Source organism: Anopheles arabiensis, chromosome 2 (genome assembly GCF_016920715.1).
Source record: "Anopheles arabiensis isolate DONGOLA chromosome 2, AaraD3, whole genome shotgun sequence".
Classification (NCBI taxonomy): Eukaryota; Metazoa; Arthropoda; class Insecta; order Diptera; family Culicidae; genus Anopheles; species Anopheles arabiensis.
This window is the reverse complement of record NC_053517.1, coordinates 22461408-22482950: the sequence shown is the minus strand read 5'-3', so window position 1 is coordinate 22482950 and position 21543 is coordinate 22461408. Positions and strand designations below refer to the sequence as shown.

The window sequence follows — 21543 nt, the reverse complement described above, 5'->3', positions numbered from 1 at the left end:
AGTGTAAATTTTTATTACACCCTGTGTGGGGTTTTTTCTCTCTCTTTCTTGGGGTGATGTCAATTTGCGGACGAGTGTCGCACGGAATTTGTGCACAGGTCTTTTTGTCTTGAGAATACCAGTGGCATTGAGTTTATTTTCGTACAAAGTGTGTCGCTGTGTTCACCTCTTTCCCCGAACCGTTTCCGTTCTTTGTAATCTCTAATCTGGTAGTGTATATATACGTTACCGGCTTAACAATTTCCTCAGCTCCCTTGGCGACGCTGTGCGGGGAATAAATAAGGGTTTTATTACGTTCGTCAGCCGGCCGGTGAAACCGTTGGACCGAGAGGAATACCGGAAGCCAAACCACAATGAAGAAAAAAAAAAAACAAACAAAAACGAAGCACAAAAATAAGGGCCGCCACGCCGTCTCTTGTGCCGCGGTAATGAAACCTTACCTAATCCTTCTTCCCAACGTGCGCGAAACGTGCAGCGCTAAACATGTCGTCTTTAATGTGCTGTAAGATTTACACCACCACTACCACCACAGGATTACCGGTCGAGAGGGAGGATTTGGGATGGAGCGTTTGGGTACTTGGCGTGACATTATGGTCCCCAGCACCCTTGTATGTGTCGCTTCCCGGGGGATGTGGATGGGAGGTGGAATAGACGTTTTGAAAGAATACATAACAAGGTCAAAGTACTCTGCTGGCCAGAGCTCGGTAGATGAGCTCAAAAGTAAACGTCAAACAATCTTTGCAAACAGTCATAAGCACGGTAAGTACTGCCTAATCTGCCAATATTAATCTCGCTCAGTTGCTGTGAGATCTGGCAGTTGGCTCAAAAGGGCGTGTGATTAAATTTTCACTAGCTAACAGGCGTCTTTTGTTATGTTTAACAACCTGTTGGTGAATAGTGATGAAAACCAGCTTACAGATAACGGTCATGTTCTTTACATTATAAACTGAAACGGGACGATAATTAAGGGTTGGATGCATTAGCTATGGATTGTTCTTTTCCTTTGTTATTCTTCTTATGTTCAGTGAATGTGACCATGCAGTCTGTGTGTTTTTTAAGAGATACATCACAGATGTAAACATCTACATTTGAAGATAATGCAAGAAGACAACAACTAGGTTTGAGTACAAGAGATGATAAAATATGGTTTTAATTTGAGAATTGGAGAACAACAGAGTAAAACAGTAGCTGGGACAAAATCCTGTCTATAACAAGAGTAGGAAATTTGTTTGAGTCTAGTAATGGATTATCTTTATGCATTCAATACAGCCAGTTCTGGGACAGGCGCATTGATATTGCACAAGAAATAAAAGAAATAATAATGGTGACGGAGTAAGAAGAATCAGATGTAGGGCGAAGAAAGAGATCAATTAGAAATAGAATTTGCACTTCAGAAACAATAGCTTAAAATAGCTTTTAAAGTTGTACTTGGACTTGGAAAAAAGTATTTCGACCAAGATCTTTGTGACCAGAAATGTAAGAATCTGCCGAATAAAGAAATCTTTTCAAACATGCCAGGAATGCTGTAGCCATAACCACTGCAAAGCAAAAAAGAAAGCAATAGCAAAGGTGCATTTTCATTCGCATGAATTGACACCGTCAACTCTATCTTGCATCAACTGTTAACTCGCTAAAAACACTGCAACCAACCTTCCACGACCGACAACAGCACGTAGGTTGCGTTGAGCAAATGCGAAAAGACAAAAAGGCATTTACCGATAAAACACGCACACCGCAAAAATCACACCAACTGACTGGCGTGTGTCTAATGAGACCCTTCAAAATGAGGGCCCGTCTAAACCTCACTTTAAAGCACGCAAACCTGTGCGATAATATTCGTCAATCTGGTCCGTTCACTTGGCACAATGCAATGCAATGGGTTGAGCAAAGTTTTTTTTTGGATACCGCGCAAACGAACCAGAATCGATCAAACGGAATGTCGATTCTAGCTAGAGAGGATGGGAGATCACGGACGGAAAAAGGGTTTCCTGTTGAACCGTAGCGTCTAATCATGCGTCCATCACCGTTGACACCGTCAAATAGGTTTGAAGCAATCGAGCGTGTGATACGGTGTGCAGTGATGTGGTGATCAGCATGACTTCACATCGATTTCTGGAACACACTCTTGGCTGCATCTGGGCAATTGCTTTAATGGAAGTAATGCAAACTGTTTCATTACTGTGCACCGTTCAGCGTATAAATCTGGTTCAAATCGCTTTAACCCCATGACACACAGATAAGTAGGGCTAAATGGAGACGGCAAAGTTCTTCGCACCCAACCTTCACCTTGGGCGCGGTTCTCCCGTCCAACAAGCCACACCGATATCGGTGATGTCGGAACGTTCCCGCTGGAGCAAAACACTTGCCCTTAATTACATAGCCGCTAAGGGAACACGTAGCGTACGCGGTTCAGGGTTAATTGGTTCACGGATTTGCTTCTCCCGCGGAGCATCGGTCGCCAACCCTATAATCCCTAGCAGAGTGAGAAACAAACGCAGCCCAGTAAACAACAAACTCACCCATACACAGCAACGACTAAGATACTAAACAGCGGTAGAGCAAACAGTTCGCCACTCAGGACCCGGGAGCTAATCAAGCTTGGGAGCTAATCCACTATTACAGCCGAAATGGTGCACCGTTTACGAACGAAAAATCTCGCCCAGCCGCCGCCGGGATTTGGTGAGAATTTTATTCAATTCTTCCCTCATCGGAATTCTTATACGGAGCTCCAGTCGTTGCCGGAGGGAGGCTGGGAAGCGAACAATCGCGCCTTCCCAGTTGTAATTGGATTGGGGTGAAACCAATCGTCAAATGGGCGTATAAAGGCCAATTTACATTCCATCCAACCATCCGCTGCATCGATTTGGTGGGATTGTTCTTTGATTTAATTTCGCTAATCTAACCGGATCAGCCGGATGCGAATCAACGAAAGGTCGTGCGGGAGAATTTGTATAAAGATTTGCGAAAATATGCTGCGGTTGTGAGTGTGTGGTGTGGCACACATCCTGTTCACCGTTCACCGAACTCCGCTGGCTGATCTCAACAGACTGGTTTATTGTTTCTCCGTTTATTTTATGACAATTATTCACTTTATTCACTCAACTATGGGGCGTCACAATGGGACATGCATTTTTGTGGAACGAACCAGACTGAAAGGAATAATTTTTGACGGTCTGCCCGCCCCGTCCTGTCGTGACGGATGCTGTACCAGTAGGGACCGGTTCGTCGCGGTAAATTGACCACAATTATGTCATAAATTAAAATTCCAATAAAACTGCCCCATGTCGGCCGTTTCGGCTGCGGCTTACATGCAGTGCAGCGCTCCACGGCAGAGGTTGATTTCAAGGTTGTCGCGAGTCGTCGGTACGCGCTGCCAAAAAGATGCTAAATTCCACCCCGAAACACGCACACGAACGGCACGCGAACTTTATCGCGTAACGATGGTTTGTTGTTTTGTGCTTACTGTTCCGCGTGCTGTGTGCTATCATCAGAATTGTGCTCGGGCGAGCGTGTAATGGTTAGTAATGGTATGGTGTGGTTTCGATAGTAAATTTACTCTGTAAACTCAGCAACAACAAAACGAGAGCAACGAGAAGCATAATTTGGGACAGAGCGAAAGCGTAAAAATCAGAGCACAACATTGCCTGCGCACACAAAAGTGTAGGATGAACAAAACAACAATAAAATACGCGGCAAATCTGATCGTAATCATTAGTGCGATAAATACCTTGACCCAGATTCTGTTTGCAGACTGTCGAAGGGAAAATGGTTCTGTTTTTTCGGTAATGAAATTACGAATGAAACTGTTACCAGTGTGAGATGAAGCAGTCTCGACTTGATTGACTGTTTAATTAAACTTCAAGAATTACTCTCCGTGTCTCGCAAATGTTAAAGTTATGCCGCGACACACACACACAAGCAGATTGATGAAGATGAAAGACTTTTGTGAAGAAGTTTTGATCTTCTCTGTGGGTGATGTTGAGCACCGGAAGGCTTTTTAATTGGTGACTTTGTCGTAGCTTGAGTACGCTTATAGTCGAACAGCGTAAACGATACTGACGGTGATAAGTGTTTGCCTTCGAGCGTAAGGCAAGAGTTCAGTTGAAAGGATTTAAATAGATTCTTGTGGAGCGTGTGTTGCTATTTCATCCTTTCGGAGGGTATTAACTAAATCTAAAATTTCAACCCACACGATATGGAAAGTGTCTTCTTTCTAAATATTTCTTCTGAAGATAATAAGCTCGGCATTATAAGGACAAGGTTCATTCAGAATTGCAAAACAGGTCTTCTTCTGGTTTAAAACACAGAAATGATTGAAGTCTTCTACGGAATGATATGGTTTTAATAGATGAATAGTAAGTATACAATGTGCATGCATCTAAAGGATCTTATTCCAATGAAGGCTATCAATAGACGACGTAGTGTAACCTTATCTTCGGCTAGTATATATCAGCATTATTCAGGCGAGATCATTCGTTATGCCACTTGCAAAGAACCTCAAAAGCCATGTAACTATTTTGGAGTAATTCCCTCAGCCACCTACTCTAACATAACCCTACAACAATACACATTCCCAAAGCACGTCAAAGCTCAACCAGCTTGTACTAACATACCACTCAACATTCCACACCGAGCAGCGGCACATTCCAACATGTCACACGAATTACCATCCCAATGCGGCACTTTTCTCCCCACACACTCGAGTCACTTAAATGGAAATCATCACCCGTCATGTTGTACCACACATACAGATTCGCAAACAAGAACTCCCCTCAAAAAGAAGGACAGATAATCTTATTCACTTGTTACCGTCGGGATCCTGTTGCTGGCCATCGTTGTCCTCATTAAAACGGCCATTCTTGCTGGAGAGAACCACTGTTGTGTGCGTTGTTGATTTAGGCGGAGCTCCTCTAAATAGAAGAGAGAAAAAATCCTTCTTTTGGGTGGTTTTTCTGCTGCTTACGATGCTATTGGAGCGTAATTAGTGGACACAGTATCTGCCTGTGTATGTGTATGCGTTTGTTTGTACGTCCCCGGACCGCTGGTCGGCCATGCATTTATTTTGTCATTAGTCCCACGCAGGATCAAGTGGCGGCCTTAATTAAGGAATGTCAGTGTACCGCCCCACCGAAAGTTCCCAGCCACGACGTAAGGACCTGTCTTTCGGCAAATCGATGCCCAAGGCCATGTGTCCCCGGGCCCCGTAATGATCCAGCTGTTCGTAATATTGGAACGTTGATTGTGCAGGCATTTGATTTATGAGGGAGTGTCCCTTTGGTTTGTGTGTGTTACTTTTTGTTTGCTGTACTCAACGGGATATAATCAAGCTACATTGTTTCATTGACCCTTTTGTGTGTGTGTGTGTGTGTGTGTATGTGTTCATGTGGTATTGTGCGGAAATCGAAATGGTATTACTTTAATAAAAATAAATTATATCCCCTCCAATCTCAAAATCAGCATTCCGATCGAATGGCTGCGCTTGAAGGTGCACACAAAACTGCATAGCAACGGGTGATGCAGTCGCGTGGAATGGCGCACGGACGAGAATAAGCTCACGAGACCATTGGCCACCATTGGCTTCGGAAAACCTTTTTCCAGTCCACACTTTGATGACGCACTCGTTTCGGGGGTTTCCTTGCCCTTGTCGACAGCGATCGCTGTTGATAGGCAATAACCTAAGTCATGTTAATAACCTTACCACCTTCCGCAGCACGAGACCAGCGCTAGCGCCTGCCCGCTGCAACGGCACTCGCGGCGTATTTTTATCTCAATCATGCAGTCATGCAAATGTAAACAACGTTTTAAAGCTTTAATAATCAATGCTGCAAGGCAGGGTGAGGGAAGGGCGTGAGTTTGACGTATTGGCGGAAGAATCCTGTCAGCCATTCTATTAACGTCAACGCTCTGTACAGCTTCATTGAGATGTGGAATACATTAGCATCGTTATTGTACGATAAGTTTTGTGGAGTAGCCACCTTTTGAAGAGGCTCTAAAAATAGCTTTTGATTTCATTTTACCATTCGGATGTGTATTTTATGGTTCTTATATGAATCTTTTTGGGTTTCTTAATTTAAGTTTTAATGGAATTCCTGGTGTATCAAAATCCAAATAAATTACTAATTTCATCTCGAAACCCCATTGATTTGCTCGGGTACAAGCTATTCCGATGTTTCTTTATCTAATCCTTCGATTTGTCTTACAGTTCCCCTTGGTCTCCAACAAGCACAAACTTTTCTAATCCGTTGTGTTCGAATTACCTTCGATGAGCTTACTTTTCCAATCTAATTTTCACCCTTGTCACAAACCAGAACCTCATTCTCGTTGATTCTCGTGCTACGGTGATGATTGTAAATATTCTTTACCGAACAGACGTGCTAGCGCAAAGAACAAATAAGGAGAAAAAGTTTTCAGCCACCTTTTCCGATGTGGTTGGTGCCGCGCTTGCCATCGATACTTGGCGCACACGATTCACGATGGAAAAATGGAACATAAATTGAAACAAATCGTAACCGCAACATCTTCCAGGATGCGGCGAGTATCTTCCCGGGTGCAGGGTTGATGATGTTTTGCGGATCGCTTTGCTGAGTCGCTGATGAGCTTACCGCATCGGTTGCATTTCCGATTAAAGGTTACCTCATCCTGCACAAAAAAAGTTTTTTGGGGTAGATAGGTTTCCTATTGAGATGTTCAATAAGCAAGAAGCGTATTTTTCCATTCGATTTATGAATCAATAGCACAAACGATGTCGTTGATCATGAACTCTCATGATTTCTGATTTCACTATTTGATGTCTTTTGAGTCATTCATTCGGGTTTTGGTACATTTTTGGTTTCACCAAAAGGATATATACATGTGTAAGGTTTAGACGGCAGTTATTAAGAGCGATTTTAATATTTAGATGTACACAGCTCATAGTTTATCATATTGTTTCCATCGTTAATAATCAACGTAAAATCAACAAATTGGCACAATAATGACCGCGAAAATCGCTTAATATCAAGAATGATTGTGGAAAAAATTGCCTTTTCGTCCCAAATCGTGTACATTCAAAGCAAACTTGAAAAAGATAAAAAATAATTTAAAAAATGACATTGCTGCTAAAGCCGCAACTAACTGTACAACCTAATAGTATCTTGAACGGAACGTTGCATCGTAACGCTGCGTAGAAACAGACTAGCATAGGGGTTTTAGAAGAAATTTTCCATCGCAACCACTTTGCAAACGGCGCTGTAAACATCCAGCTTCGATGACTACGGCGCTACGGCGCTAGGGTGCATCTTCATCTGCATCGAACCACCGGGTCAGACATGGGGAAACCCGCGCAGGGGAATCCATAAAAATGGACGTAATCGAGCCAAGCATTTGCAGCCAAACAACCAACCAGCAGTAAGCCATGAAACGATCAAATCAGCGTACACACACACTCTGCGAGCGAATGCTTAACCGCACGTCAGAATGCATCAGGGCAGTGCACTCGCCCCTCCTTTCCCTTCTCATCCCGGGAGAGGGGGGGGAGGGAAGGGGAAACTAGCTGTGCATGCGGAAACGTGGTTCCAGATATTCGATGCGGTACACAGCTACCCGCGGGTTGAGCCGTACCCAGTACCGTACCTTAATTATCATATAATCGCGTCTAGTCCGATTCACGATCGAGTCGGATACAAACGGCAAGGGGGAGGGGGGGGGTGGGTGTTGAAGTATGTGCATCTACAAACAGCTGCAGTTGCAGCTGCAGTAGCACGTTATCCGGTTTGTAAACACCTTAGTCGCCGTCACCAGCTCCCGCTCACTTGGAACAAGAAACAGTAGATGCGCGAGTGCAATAAATAGAACGGGAGGAACAACAACGCGCGGTCGTGCACGCGCTGCTGCTAGCTGCTGGTACTTTTCCGACGCACGTACGTAGCTGCCGGGGATGGGCAAGATTCGCAGCAGCAGCAGCACCTACCAAACACTGTCCACTGCACGCAACGGTTCCACGGACTCCACTTTCGACTCACGCGGTACGGCGATTTTTTTTTTGCGCTACGCTACGGAGAGAGATTAAAATAGTGGTGCACCTTCCGGTGGCCTTGGCAGTGAAACTATCCAACCAACTATCCTGCTGCTGCTCCGTCCGTTTCGCGAGTTCACGAGTGGCGTAATACACCATTTCCATTTCATTTTTCAACCGGCCACCAGGGCTCCGTTCCGATTTACTGGCGCTTCGTTCCTAGCCCGTGCTTGGCCCGCGCTCGGGAAAAGTTGGTCGTGTTGTGAAGCATGCTCACCCACGCCTTCGGGAACTGGCCGAAAGTTTTCACACAATCTAAAGTTTGCTACTGTTACACGACAGCAAAGCAGCAGCACTATGTTTCTTTCTACGTGTGTGTATGAGTTTGCTTCAATTGCCATTTGCATTGTGTAACGAGTTGGCAACCACGTGGCCACTGCAGCGCTGCATTTGCTACATTCAAGTGCAATCAAAATTATTTGTCGCCAACTTTGAGCGCTTACAACAAAGCACAGTTAAAGTGTAATGTAAGCACCTCGTAAAGAATTAATTTTCTTCGCTATTTTTCCCCACCATTTTCCTTGGTCCCTTCCTGGCGGTAATGTCATTTTGATTTGCTCCCATTCTGCCGGAAACTGTGTTGGGCATGGTGCGGGGGAATTTCACGGAAACGCACTGAATATCCATCATTAAAATGTGGCACACAACGTATTAATCCGTGCTACAATTCCGTGCGTTAGTGTGCGAGGGTGTCGTCCCGGTCGAGTGGTTCGCGGGCGTGAGCTCCAAACGCCGGGGATGTTTTCAGTCGAAAAAAGTTTACCCCCCTCTTCAGCCATTACGTGCCAGGAATGTTGAAAATGCGCAAACACACACACACACACACACACACACACACACGCGTGCGTAGTTGACAGCAAAATGTTGCATTGTATTTGCTACTGCAAGACTAGCCGGAACGGAGCTATCGACAGCTCGGTCGATAGCAAACCGGACATGGTTTGCTATTCAGGGCGAGATTCCAACAATTGAAATCAAACATTACTTCAAAATGGAAAACACATACGCCAAAAACCCCCCGAGCGAGTGAAAAATCCCTCACTTCAGATACCAGGAAGAATGCAATTTCAACAAGACGCAGTTGCTGCAACCAGCTCCAACTGTTCGAGAAATTCCTCTCATTCATAAAAATTGCACCAGCGACCAGCGCCAATCAAAGCGGGTTGAATGGATCCACTCGCGCTCGCGAAGGTGTATCACATTTCGTAATCATAGTTCACCCAATGATCACCTCTCACTTTCTGCCTGCTCCACCATCGACCACATACCCCCATCTTCCCCAATGATTAAGGGGGTGAACGAAACATCGGGCTTCGGTGAGAGAGGGTGGTTGTGAGATTAGTATAATTTGACCGCACGATAGACTTCCGGCGTTATTAACCCGGCCACCGTTTACATTCTGTTTTGCCTGCCTGACTGGCAACCGCACGGTTGCTCGCGCGCCAATCATGCACTATAACGGGATCGATGGATAAACAACAAACCCCATTGATGATTGTGTGAACTTTGCTCCCTCCGGCAACCTTCGAGCAGGTGTCGTAATCCGAGTCGACGGCGTAACCCGGCGGAAAGGATGTTTACACATCTCGCGCCAAGCACTTGACGAAGCTCTCCCTGCTTGACGAGCTCTACCAGCAGACGGGAAGCCCTTTTCTGGGGAGAAGCAATAGATGCCGAAGATTCGAGAAAAAATACAACCTCTCCAAAATAAACCAATTCGCAGCGGGGTGTGAAGTTTGCGAGCTCGATTTCCGGTTCCAATTTGCTGCGTTTTATTGACTTCTTCCAGCAAGGCAGCAGGGAATATGTGCCACGGAATAACTACCACGGTGTGAGATGTTACCAGTGCGACAACGCTGGCGCAAGAGTCACTAAACACACTTCAAAGTCGAATGTGACTATTTTGTATTCTCCTCCCTACGAGCAGGGCGCATGCTTTCGGCGCATGCCGGCCCAAACGATGATGGATGGCGATAGGGCACGCGCCAGCAAACGAATTCGAGCCACTGTACAAACGGGGGAGGGGGGGAGGTTTGGGCCACCGAAAAAGCTATCAACGGACAGCATGCTCTCGTGCGGCTTGAGGGCTCTTGCTGGCAGGGCGCAAATATTGATGCTCTTCTGTGGGCCGCCGTGGTGAGCGTGAACGGTAAATATGCCCCGTGCGCCGTCCAACAGCAGTCGCGATAAGCGACAAAGTTTTGGTACCAATACTTCCAGGAAGCGTTCATGTCATGATGGCACTGTTTGTGGGATTTTTAAAAACATCAACTTTACACTTCAACATAAGCTCCCCCGGCTGGATACGATCTTTTGGCGCGACGCAAACATGTGACAGGCTGGTGCGCAACAGACGCCTCGAAAACATGTTCCGTGAACTGCGCCAATCGCTAATCTAAACACACACGCGTACGCAGCACTGAAACTTTGATCCCGAAACGAACACCAGCAGAAGATGGTCTGTTCTGTGGTTTGTTTTGTTGTCAACGCGGTAGCATAATAAGACTCTCGCTCCGCTCCATTCCGCTGACTAATGATTCATGAGAATGGTGGGGTTGATGGGTTTGATGAACCACCGTGCCCTAGGCGCCTCCCTTTCCCACCACACGGTTAATCATTCGGGCTTCGGTCAATAAACAATGTAATGCGCGTTACCGGACACGGAACCTGATCCTGGGCGTCAGTTCTAAAGGGCCGCTGACTAGCAACTAGCAAACGCCGGACTTAGTCAGCGAATTTACGGACACTTGCAAGGAGTGTGTGGTTGTGCAAAACTGACGAGCAAATGGGGCGAGTAATGCGTTCTCCCTGTTGTCATAATGCGTTTAATTATTTCACATTTAATTAAGCTGCATGCAGCATTAGCATCACTAATATGGACTTACATTGCGCGGAATTAATCATTGCTCTTCCCGAAGACACAATGTCCATGGTGGGGGGGGGGCATCTTTGTACTCGATCACAATTTACTGTGGCGTCTGGACAACCGTCTTGCTTGTCTGTCTTTTAGCTCGTGATGCGTAGCTTTCCCATCGCGAATTAGCTTCGAAGTTACGGATACAGATTATTATTTATACACCAGGAAAAACATTGCAGCTGGCATGGCGTCTTGCTGGTGAACCTCGGTTAGGCAGTAATTAAGCGAAAAAGGCAATCTGCTAGTTAAACGCTTCCTTTCAACCTGTCAAAGTTGAATCTAATTATCATTTATCTCCAGCACCGGTGCCTACACTCGTACGAACCGGCCTTTGGCCTCGTTGTTTGCCCGCTGCCCATCTTCCGCGTTGTTCTGAGTCACCATTGCCGAGCACGTTCGTTCAGTGTAAGAACCTAAACGCAAGCTTTCTTTATCAATGAGCCGCACTCAATTCGGCGGCCAACAAGCGCCTTCTTTCTGGGGGACATCTTAACGATGACTTTACGATTTTTGTCACTTCTAGTCATTCCAGTCGCTAGCATGCTACCGTGTCAAGGCTTTCCCATATCGCTCCTCCGAAATCTTCCCAAACCACAGCCACCAGACTGTGGGCTCTCCCTGTACAGTGTGAATGTGTAAGGCGCTGACGAGCCCTTATCAGTTTTTGGAAGCCCCGACCGTCGTTCGTTTGCATTGGATTTTATGTTTCACCTATCGCTTCCGCCTCCGTCTACCAATATTGCGCTCCACCCGCCGTATCAGCCGGTCTAGTCGGAGGATTTGGTTCACAGAGCACTGGGCAAGAAGCGGACCATTGCAGTTTGCTTCGAACCGCACCACAAAACCGATCACTCCAAAAACCTGTGTGTATGTGTGCTTGCGCTCGGTGACCCCGAACGAGGTCATCGGATGGTCGAGCCGGTACAGGCCTCTGGTGGTTGAAACTGGATTCCGACGTCCCTGACTCGATTCGTGACCCGCTTGCCGTGCGGCTCCCACCACCAATTTACTCAACAGTGGGCCAACATTTCGTAAGATTTCGTTAGCGAGCTTTCGGTGAACCGTAACGGAGACCTCACCATCCGATCAGCTGTTTTCCAGCAGCAGCAGCAGCCAGTACCGCACCATGGTAACATGGTGTTTCGGTGGGCCGTCCTTCTTCATCAGTTGGATGTTTTTTGTTGTTGTGTTGTTGCCGTTATGGCTTTTGCTTCCTTCGGTTCTACCGCTTTCCGCGCGTTTTGGAACGATCGCTGACGGTACGAGTGTTAGGTTTTGCTGTGTACTAGCGCGGCAGTCACTCTCTGGATCTTTCGATTGTGGGAATTCCGCAGAGCAGGGCTGTGAACTGCCGCCCGAACCATTATTCAGCAACTTTACTGTGTGTTTATATACACACTGCTCTCACGCACCCTCACACACACACAGAGATGCTACTGAGTCAGCACGGTGGGAAGGTTTTGTTTTGTGTCCGATCGGATGGAAGATTACCAACCGTCTGCGGTGGGTACCGTTTAGTCTTTAGCACACTAAACCACTTTGTTGCGCATCACTAAGCGCTGTGATGTTGTAGCGCCCCATTGTCATGATCTCGTGCCCGAGAAACGATATTTGCATTTGCGATAGTTGTAGAATTGTAGTTGAAAAATCCAAAAACCTTAATCTACCCGAGCACTTCGGAACCTTTTCCACAATGCCGTGCTGACAGTTCCAGTTGGTGCTGACTAATTGCAACCATCCAATGAGCAGACGGGCGCAATCTTTCCGCCGCATCATTGTTTACCGAGACAGTTTTTGAGATGATGGGCAGAGAAATGGCCACGACCATCCCGTTTTCACTGTAAGCAAGCGAATTGCTTTCTATCTCAACTACCCCACTCAGCACACACACACACAGTTAATCGGAAAAGGATACAGAACGGAAACGGAAAGGCAAGCACTAAGCTGGTGTCCCTTTGTGTTGCCGGCGGGACCCGCTTCCCATCCGAAAGGGGCACGAAATGGACAAAACAAAGCAGAAACGCATGTATATTTAATGAGACCCGCAGTTTTGCAGCGGGTGAAGCGAAAAGCTTGCGCCCTTTCAGGCTGTGATGTCTTTGTGCCTGCCTGTGCCTGGTTGAGCGGTTACGCTTCTTTCTTCTACCGTTCGGTGGGAATAAATTTCCATCACTAAAGGGGACACTTTTGACCGGCGAGTACTCGAGCCGTAACAGATTAATGTCCACCAGAATTCACGAATACAGAGGCAGAATTAGTAGATATAAATAGAAGAGTGTTTGAAGGCATCGAAATGATAGTGAAGTAAAGCAATGGTGGGGAAACTCAAACACTCGCCACCCAAGATCATGCGCGTCCTTGCGCTGTGAAGACGCAAGCCAATGAAACGCATCAATAAAACAACTCACGATCGCGCCCGCCATAATCGATACGCCTTCATCATCCGCCGTTCACACCGTTACTTGGCTGCTACGAAATTTTAACAAGGTGTCAATCTCCGCCTTTTGATTACGTTATCAGCTCGTCTCCGCCTCATACCGGCACCCGAGAGGGAGTAATCGGTGTCAAAAGTCGTTGCATAACGAGGCCAAGAGTGAATCGCCTTTGGTGCCTGGGATCGATTTTATGGCGCGCGCGTCGAGTACTTGGTGCTTCTTTTCTAGAGCCATGCCCTCAGTAGCGCCTACAGGGTGAAGAGTTGATTCTAGCGCTGTGTCTTTTACCTTTAACTTTTACATCCCCAAAGCCACTAGGCAGAGGATGGTTTAGCGAGAGAGAGTGCAAGAGCGAGAGAAAGGTGCAAAGTTACATGCATAAATAACTACACGTAGCCGGCAAATAGAAGCTTCCCAACACAATTCCACCAAATGGGGGGTGTCCTACACCCAGAGGGGCCCTGTGTGTTGGTGTCCGCTGCACGTTTGTGTGTGTGTGTGTGTGTGTGGGGCAATAAATGAATGGCCATTTCGCTTGCCTATTTCGCCTGCCCGGTTACTATTTGTTTTTGTGTTCTGTTCCTCGACCCCCGTGGACAAAACGGGTGGCCATTTGGCACGGTACGCCAAATGGCCAACACTTTTGCTTGATGAATAATCAATAGAGCGTTCCGAAATTCGTTAAAGCGCAAGCGAGACGCAGGGCAGCGCAGAGCAGCAATGTCCGCTTCAGTTGTTATAAGAAAAATGAAGGGATGGTGCATCCTTCTTCTTCTCCGCCTCCTCTTCCTCCATGCAAACTGTGCACTAACTTGCTCCCATTGCGAATTCCGGTGTTGTAGCGCACCGTGACCGCTTTGGCTGTGTTTGTGCTTTGGTCCTTCGAACCGGATGGAGTGAGTTATACCGCTCCTGAGGGAGGGCGAAAGATTTCGTGACATTATTTTGAAATCTCACCACCAGAGAGTGGGTGGGATCCTGAGTTCTAGCCGTGCATGTTGTTACAATAATTGTATAATAATGATCACACTGTTTCTTCTTCTTCCCTTCCCTTTCCCTTTTCAGACCAACCCGAGCGCCCGGAACGTTAGGCAGTGCGCATCGAAGCGTAATGAAATGTCAATTGACCCACAACAAAAACTGAAAGTTAAGACACGTTGCTTAAAAAAAGCATACACACGCACGCTTCACTTTATAATAGACAAGGTTAACGAAACCGGCTACCTGTCTCTGAAGTTAAAGAAAACGAACAAAAACCCCAAACGCACAGTTTGCGCGATAATGAAGCCTTACAACAATCGAGTATAATATCGCGAACGGATTAACTGCTGTGTGTTTTCCGTATTGTGGTTGGTGTGGGGGGTTTCTTTATTTTTTCGTGTTTCATTATGTCGCTTTAAATTGGCCGACCTGACGGGACCGGGCGAGGGGGCGGGACCGGCGGGATCATACTAACAAGCCGCGCGCTGCCCAGAATAAAGAACCGCGCAAAGGACGGAGCAGCGAATCGCCAACAGCGTCGACGGCACACGGACCCGAGACCAGAAGCGGCAGGAAAACCGCTAGCCGTCGCCAACCGAGAAGTCAATCAATTTGGATGCACACAGCCACACGCACACAGCGACACAAACAAACAAACCGAGACACTTGGCCGAATGCGGAAAGACGAAGCTCAACGACATCGCAAGACTGGCCTGAAGAAGCCAAACCAACCCCCGCTCCCGCGACAATCTCCCGCACGGCATCGGCACGGAACACACAGCGTGTGCAGACGACGGAGGTCGGAGACGACTTGTTGGTACAGGTGCACCCCACACTGCTGCTCAGCCGGCCGGCACATCCCCACATCGGGAGGCCTGCCCCCATCAAGCCCCCCCCCCCCGGCACCCGGGTCTTCGCCGTACAAGAAGCAGCAAGAAACAAAAAAAAACAGCATCAAGAATAATTCCGATCGGCAGCCGAACGCACGAACGAAACCAACCCCCAACTTTCCCACAACAGCCACCCCCAGTTGTGTGTGGCAGGGTGTTGCACGGAGCAGCAGCACCCCAGCGCGGGGGTTGGCGGTGCAACCAACCAGGCGGTCACGAAACGGCCACCGAACCGGTTCGGGAGCGCTTCGGCTTTCGTGCGTACACGACGAACCGCGGCGGCACCGTGGCCCCGAACAAAACTTGCCTGCACTCGCCCGAAGCCGACCAGTCGGAAAGTTGCTTGCACGCGGTTCACAGACCCAGTTCGCACTGGCGCTCGCACACGCAAATGCCAGCTATTGGGGCGTACCAGCGAGATAGGGTGTTTCGCGTACTCGAGAACACAGACAACCGAGGAAAACAAAAGGGCAAAGCCAAAAGGGCGGCCAGCACACAGCACAAAACAATCGCACGGATAGTCGCCGTGTTTTTTGTGTGTGTTTATGTGTGACCGTTCAAGTGTGTGTGTGACCGTGCAAAGAGACCACAGAAAAGAAGCGTCCATGTGCAGTGCGGTGACGAATTTTTCGTGGTAGTGAAAAAAAGGGAAAAACAGTGATCGAATCACGCCGGGAGCGATCATTGCAAGTGTTTGAAGTGAGCCGCAGAAAGGAAACGAAGAGCAGCAGAACGTCTCATAACGATAATTTATGAGCCACAGTGCGAGATCGTACAAATACACATCTCTCCCTTTTTTTCTTGTGACCAGCCGTGTGAGTTGCGTGCGAGTGAATTTATACGTGTGCCGTTTGACAAGCGCAGCAAAAGAAAAACCTCCGGTGGCTTGGGGAAAACATATTTTAAATCCACGAATATAAATAAGTGAATGTGTGTGTGCATTTTTCTGCTATCCCGTCTTCTGACATACTCACGTAAAGGTGCAAAACGGGAGGAAGTGTGGCAGAAGAGCGCATTTAAGAGTTAGACCAACAGCGACGACGAACCAGTGTGTGGACGTTGTTGTTCCTGCTCGTTGTCGCGCGTGGGAAAGGCTTCGAACGGGGCCAAAGTGGTGCGATACTTGCGGGTTACTATACACACACACACACACATTTGTGAGGGAATAAATTAGTGGAAAGGGGAAGTGGTTCCAACCGCGACTGGCCCTCGTTTGCTACGCTGATTTCCAAACACCCAAACCCGCGTGGAGCAATTACAAATAAGCCAAACCTTATTTGCTTGGCCAAGCTTAAACCTCCCCCCAACAACGAGTGTCTATGTGTGTGTTTGTTAGTATGCTGTGTTTAATGTAACAGTGTGTGGTGCAACTAATTCTTGTCGAACGACATTCTTTTACGTGTGCACGTGTCTGTTTGTGCGTGTGTGTGTGTTAGACCGGTCGTTTAGAAGTTGCAAATTTCTTGAAGAAGTTCCCGTGTCCGTGTGTTTCGCACCGTTGAAATAATAAACCATTTGGGGAGGTGTGTTTGAATGTGCCCGGTGGGGAAACCGATGTAGCCGCGGTACCGCGGACAAACAACCATGTGGCCAACCGTGTGCCCGTTGCCAGCCTGCAGCCATACTACTAGGGGCAGTGAAACGAACAACCACCGTGCACAATGTTAGCCATAGACTGTCTGGTTGGCGGTCTGCTGCTCAGCTCGATCGGCGTGAACATACTGGCGCTCGGTGCGTTCTGGGTGACGCCAAGTCTGCGCACCACCGCCAACCGGTTCGTGATCAACCTGCTGATAGTGAATCTCGTCTGCTGCATCATTCTCGGGCCGTCGCTGCTGCTGAACGCGTTCACCGGCAAGGCGGCGGTTCCGACGCCACTGCCGACCGCTGAGCTGCCGGCAGCAGCGGCCACACCGATACTGTACGAGCCGACGACAGGTGGCGAGTATGGCAGTCCGGCGTACACGACTACGACCGTCGCGCTGGCGTACCAGCAGCCCAGCTCCACGGTAGCCCAACCGAATCGGACGCGCATCGTGCGGTGCTTCAAAAATGGCACCATGGGCAGTGGGGACGATGGGCCGTCCAATTGTGATAGACAGGAGGAGCAGAATGATGAGGATGAAGAGGAAACGCCCTTCATACGGACGAGCCGGATACACCCGGGCTCGGGCGTGGATGCGCTGCATCCCAACCTGACGCTCACGAAGATACGCTGCTGGGGCCTGGACCTGGTGGTGGCCCTGGGGGCCCTCTCCGTCCTGCTCGTCGTCGGGGACACCTGGTGCGCGATTACCGATCCGCTGCGCTACCACTCGCGCATTTCCGAACTGAAGGCGTGGGCGTTCATCATCGCAAGCTGGGCGCTCGGCATTGCGTTCGGCATTGCGTCCGGGTTCCGGGGGGACCAGAAGTACGTGACGCTGTTCAAGAACCGGCTCACGGCGGAGGAGGTGGCCGCCATCGAATCTAGTCAGCTGGCCCGCAACCAGAGCGGCGCCGGGCCGGGCGAGGGCGGCCTGCCCGCCGGCGACCGGTTCATCCAGCATCTGAACATCTCGGAGGATCTGTACAACACGATCTTCTCGTACGCGTACTTCGTGATCGTCATACTGATCCCGTTTGCGCTCGTGTGCGCCATGTACTGGCGCATCTTTTCCGAGGCGCGCGAAAGCGGGCAGCGGATGCGGCAGAACGGCTCCTCGCCGCTGCTGCAGAGCGCGCTGAATCTCGTGTCCGCCCAGAAGCAGTGCCATGCGGCCGACAAGCAGTCGATGCTGGAGCAGCAGCAGCAGCCGACTCAACAGCTGCATCAGCCGATTCAACCGATGCCGAGCATTCCGGAGCGGCCGGGCGAGAGCAGGGGCGATTGCTGCGACGGGCTGACGATGAAGATCGACAAGCAGATCCACTACGAGGACGAAACGATCACGATCAGCAGCATACCGCACCATCATCAGCCGCGCGACTCGTGTTTAAAGCCGCTGCTGCAGCAGTCGCCCGCACCAACGCCAACGCACAAACCGATCCAGCAGCTACAGCCGCTCGATGCGTCCCTCGAGCGGCCCGATCGCAGTCCGCAGGTGGTGCAGATTGCTACGCCAACGTCCGGTGTGGCGGCCTCGCTGCCCAGTGTGCTCAAGTCGCCGCTGCGGCCCGACCGCAACCACAACAGTATTCTGATGCACCAGCAGCTCCCGGCGGAGAGCAGTGCGAGCGGGCCGATTCCCACCCACTCGAGTCCGCCGCCGGCCGCATCGGCTGGGCTGGGGAAGGTGCGGCGCAATCACAGCGCCGGCCGGCTGGTAAGCTTCTGCCAGGAGGAGCCGACCGAGCTGCCGGTCGCCGGCCTGCGGCAGGTCCATTCGACGCCCAACTTCCAGAAGTACAGTGGCGGCGAGTTCGAGAGCCTCGGCACGCACCACATCCTGTCGCTGCCGGCCGTGCACGTGCCGCCGAAGGCGCTCAGCTACATGACCTCGATCCGGCACCGGCTGTCGAACGCGTCCTCCCTGTTCAAGTACCGGGAGGAGTCGCGCGCCGCCCGCATCAGCATCCTGGTGATCATCATGTTTCTCGTGTCGTACCTGCCGTACGGCATACTGGTGCTGATGCAGGGCCACGTCGATCTGATCATCGTGTCCGACCAGGCGCTGCTCGCGATCTTCACCGTGGTGATCGCGAACCTCAGCTCACCGTTCATCTTCGCCTACCGGAACAAGCGCGTTCGGCGGGGCGTGAAGCGCCTGCTCGGCATCGACAAGAAGACGAACGAGCGGCTCCAGAAGCTGACCACGAGCAACACGCACTACAACAACCATCCGCCGGGGCAGCATCAGCCGCAGCCGCAGCAGCAGCAGCACGGCAACTACGGTGCCAACATTACGCTGGCCAACGCCGTCGGGCAGGAGGAGGAGCTGCCGGAGGTGATCGCGCACAAGTCCGCGCACAAGGTGCGCATCGCCGGCAGCCAGGGCGCCGGCGGGCTGACGCGCAGCAATAGTTCGTGCAAGTATCTCACGCCAAATCACGCGGCGGCCGTGGCCGTGGCGAACGGGTACATCGTCGAGTTCGAGCGGTACCCCTCCGACGAGCTCAATAGTCTCTGCATCCAGAAGAAATCGATACTGAAACGGGTCTGTGATAGTTCGCGTAAGTGGGGCTGCAACTTTGCCACCAATTCCTGCACCAGCAACGACGAGCAGACGGAGGTGTAGCTGTAAGCGGAACTGCTGATCTAAGGGAATGGGAGGGCGAGAGTGACAGACACGGGGGTGGCCTTTAGGGTTAGGGTTTGTTTTTGCTGGCGCACGGTGCCAAAAAGCCAAAAAGCGCTGGAAGTGAACCGCTGAGAACCTGGGCGGGAGTGTTCCTTTCCATTTCATCCTTATCATTACATTATTTATTTACTGCCTTCCAATCCAACTTTGACCACTTACCTGCACAGCAATGACACTATTTTGCAATACGTATTAGCTTATTTATTGGTTGCATTGGACAAAACAAAAAAAACTGCTGACGTCTCTAGGCGGCACGTGCTACGACGTGTTTGCCCGACGAACCCGACCGGCCATCATGCTGAGACATTCTTGTGCATTTCTGGTGCACCAACGGCAACAGACAATCCTTACGGCACTAATGCTCCAACACCACGTGGGGAAACGGGTGGGCTTGGGTTTGATTCCCATTTTTTGCCATGCGCGGACACCCCGGTTTGGGTGTCCTTTTTCTTGTTTTAAAATAACGCCCTGTTGGTGTGCTGGAAGAACAAACAAACACAAACGTTTTGCAAAGCCAAGCGTCACTGTCATTCGACTCATCCACCACGCGCTGCAGACGCGCAAGGGAGAGGGGGCGCAAGGGGGTGCGTTTGACCGCGTGCACGTAATGTGCACGGCTGGCACAAAACAAAATGATACAGTCCGTGTGTGCGTGTGTGTGTGTGTGTGTGTGTGTGTGTGTGTACGGACGCCGGCCTCGGGCTGGAAACCGGCCAGTTCTCACGTTGTCAAACCACACTGGCACTGGCTGGCGTAATGTAGGCGCCGGTGGACGGCCATGTGTAGTAGCTCCCAGCGCGTAGCTCACATCACACGACACGTGGGGATTAAAATAGGACATTGGGCCGTGGACACCCCGATTAGAACGGTGCGGCTAGAAGCGTATGCTTTTTAGTAGCCCGCACACGTTGCGTACCCGGTGCGCGGGCTCGGTGACGCAGCGCGACACCACACTACACGTAACAGGAAAGCCGAAAATATTACACGTCCAGCCTAAAGAGACAGAGAGATTGAGACAGAAAGTGTGAGAGAGAGAGAGAGAGAAAGAGCGAGGGAAATAGAGAGAATCAAATGGTGCCATTTCCTCACATCCCAAATTGCTGACGTGCATTTAAATGGTGAACCGATCGCAAGCTTAAGGGAGTTAATTAGTGATGGGCGTTTCGGTGCGCACCAACGGCTCCGGAGCCGGCTCCGGACTAACGGCTCCGGAGCCGGCTCCGACTTTTTCCCGGAGCCGGCTCCGCTCCGACGGCTCCGGAGCCGGCTCCGCTCCTACGGCTCCGGAGCCGGCTCCGCTCCGACGGCTCCGGGGCCGTCTCCGCTCCGACGGCTCCGGAGCCGGCTCCGCTCCGACGGCTCCGGAGCCGGCTCCGCTCGGACGGCTCTGGAGCCGGCTCCGCTCCGACGGCTCCGGAGCCGGCTCCGTTCCGACGGCTCCGAAGCCGGCTCCGCACCAACGGCTCCGGAGCCGGCTCCGCACCAACGGCTCCGGAGCCTGCTCCGCGCCAACGGCTCCGTAGTCGGCTCCGGACCGACGGCTCCGTAGTCGGCTCCGGACTAACGGTACTCACGGCTCCGTTCCAATGGCTGCGGAGCCGGCTTCAGGCCCACCGTTCCGGGGCCGGCGACGAATCAACGGCTCCAAACCAACGGCTCCGAACTAACGGTTCAATAGAGACATCATTGTATGATAGCGTAATAAAAAACTAATATATCTTCTCGCACGTGTGGAAACCAATACACGATGTGATTGCAGTATTGACATGCATGACGTTGTGTAGCATTCGTTGGTCTCGCCTTTCTTAACAATATTCAAAAGACATCGATGTTTTTTTTTTTGATAAATTCTTTTATACATGACTTACTCCGCTATTTACGGATTTTCTCGATTGAAACTTCATTGAAAAAGTTATTTTGGTCCTTTGTGTTAAAACCGGCTCCGGAGCCGTTGGAGCGGAGCCGGCTCCGGAGCCGTTGGAGCGGA

General features: G+C 50.0%; 1 protein-coding gene across 1 annotated transcript in view; it reads left to right on the top strand.

Annotated features, from left to right (window-relative positions):
• LOC120908651 overlaps positions 1–20777 on the top strand; it is a 62857-nt gene extending 42080 nt beyond the window's left edge. The window contains exon 3 of the mRNA XM_040319873.1: positions 14471–20777. Coding sequence (XP_040175807.1) covers positions 16938–19493 — 2556 coding nt within the window. The 5' untranslated portion in view covers positions 14471–16937 and the 3' untranslated portion in view covers positions 19494–20777. The remainder of the gene's footprint in view (positions 1–14470) is intronic.
• Positions 20778–21543: the final 766 nt, after the last annotated feature.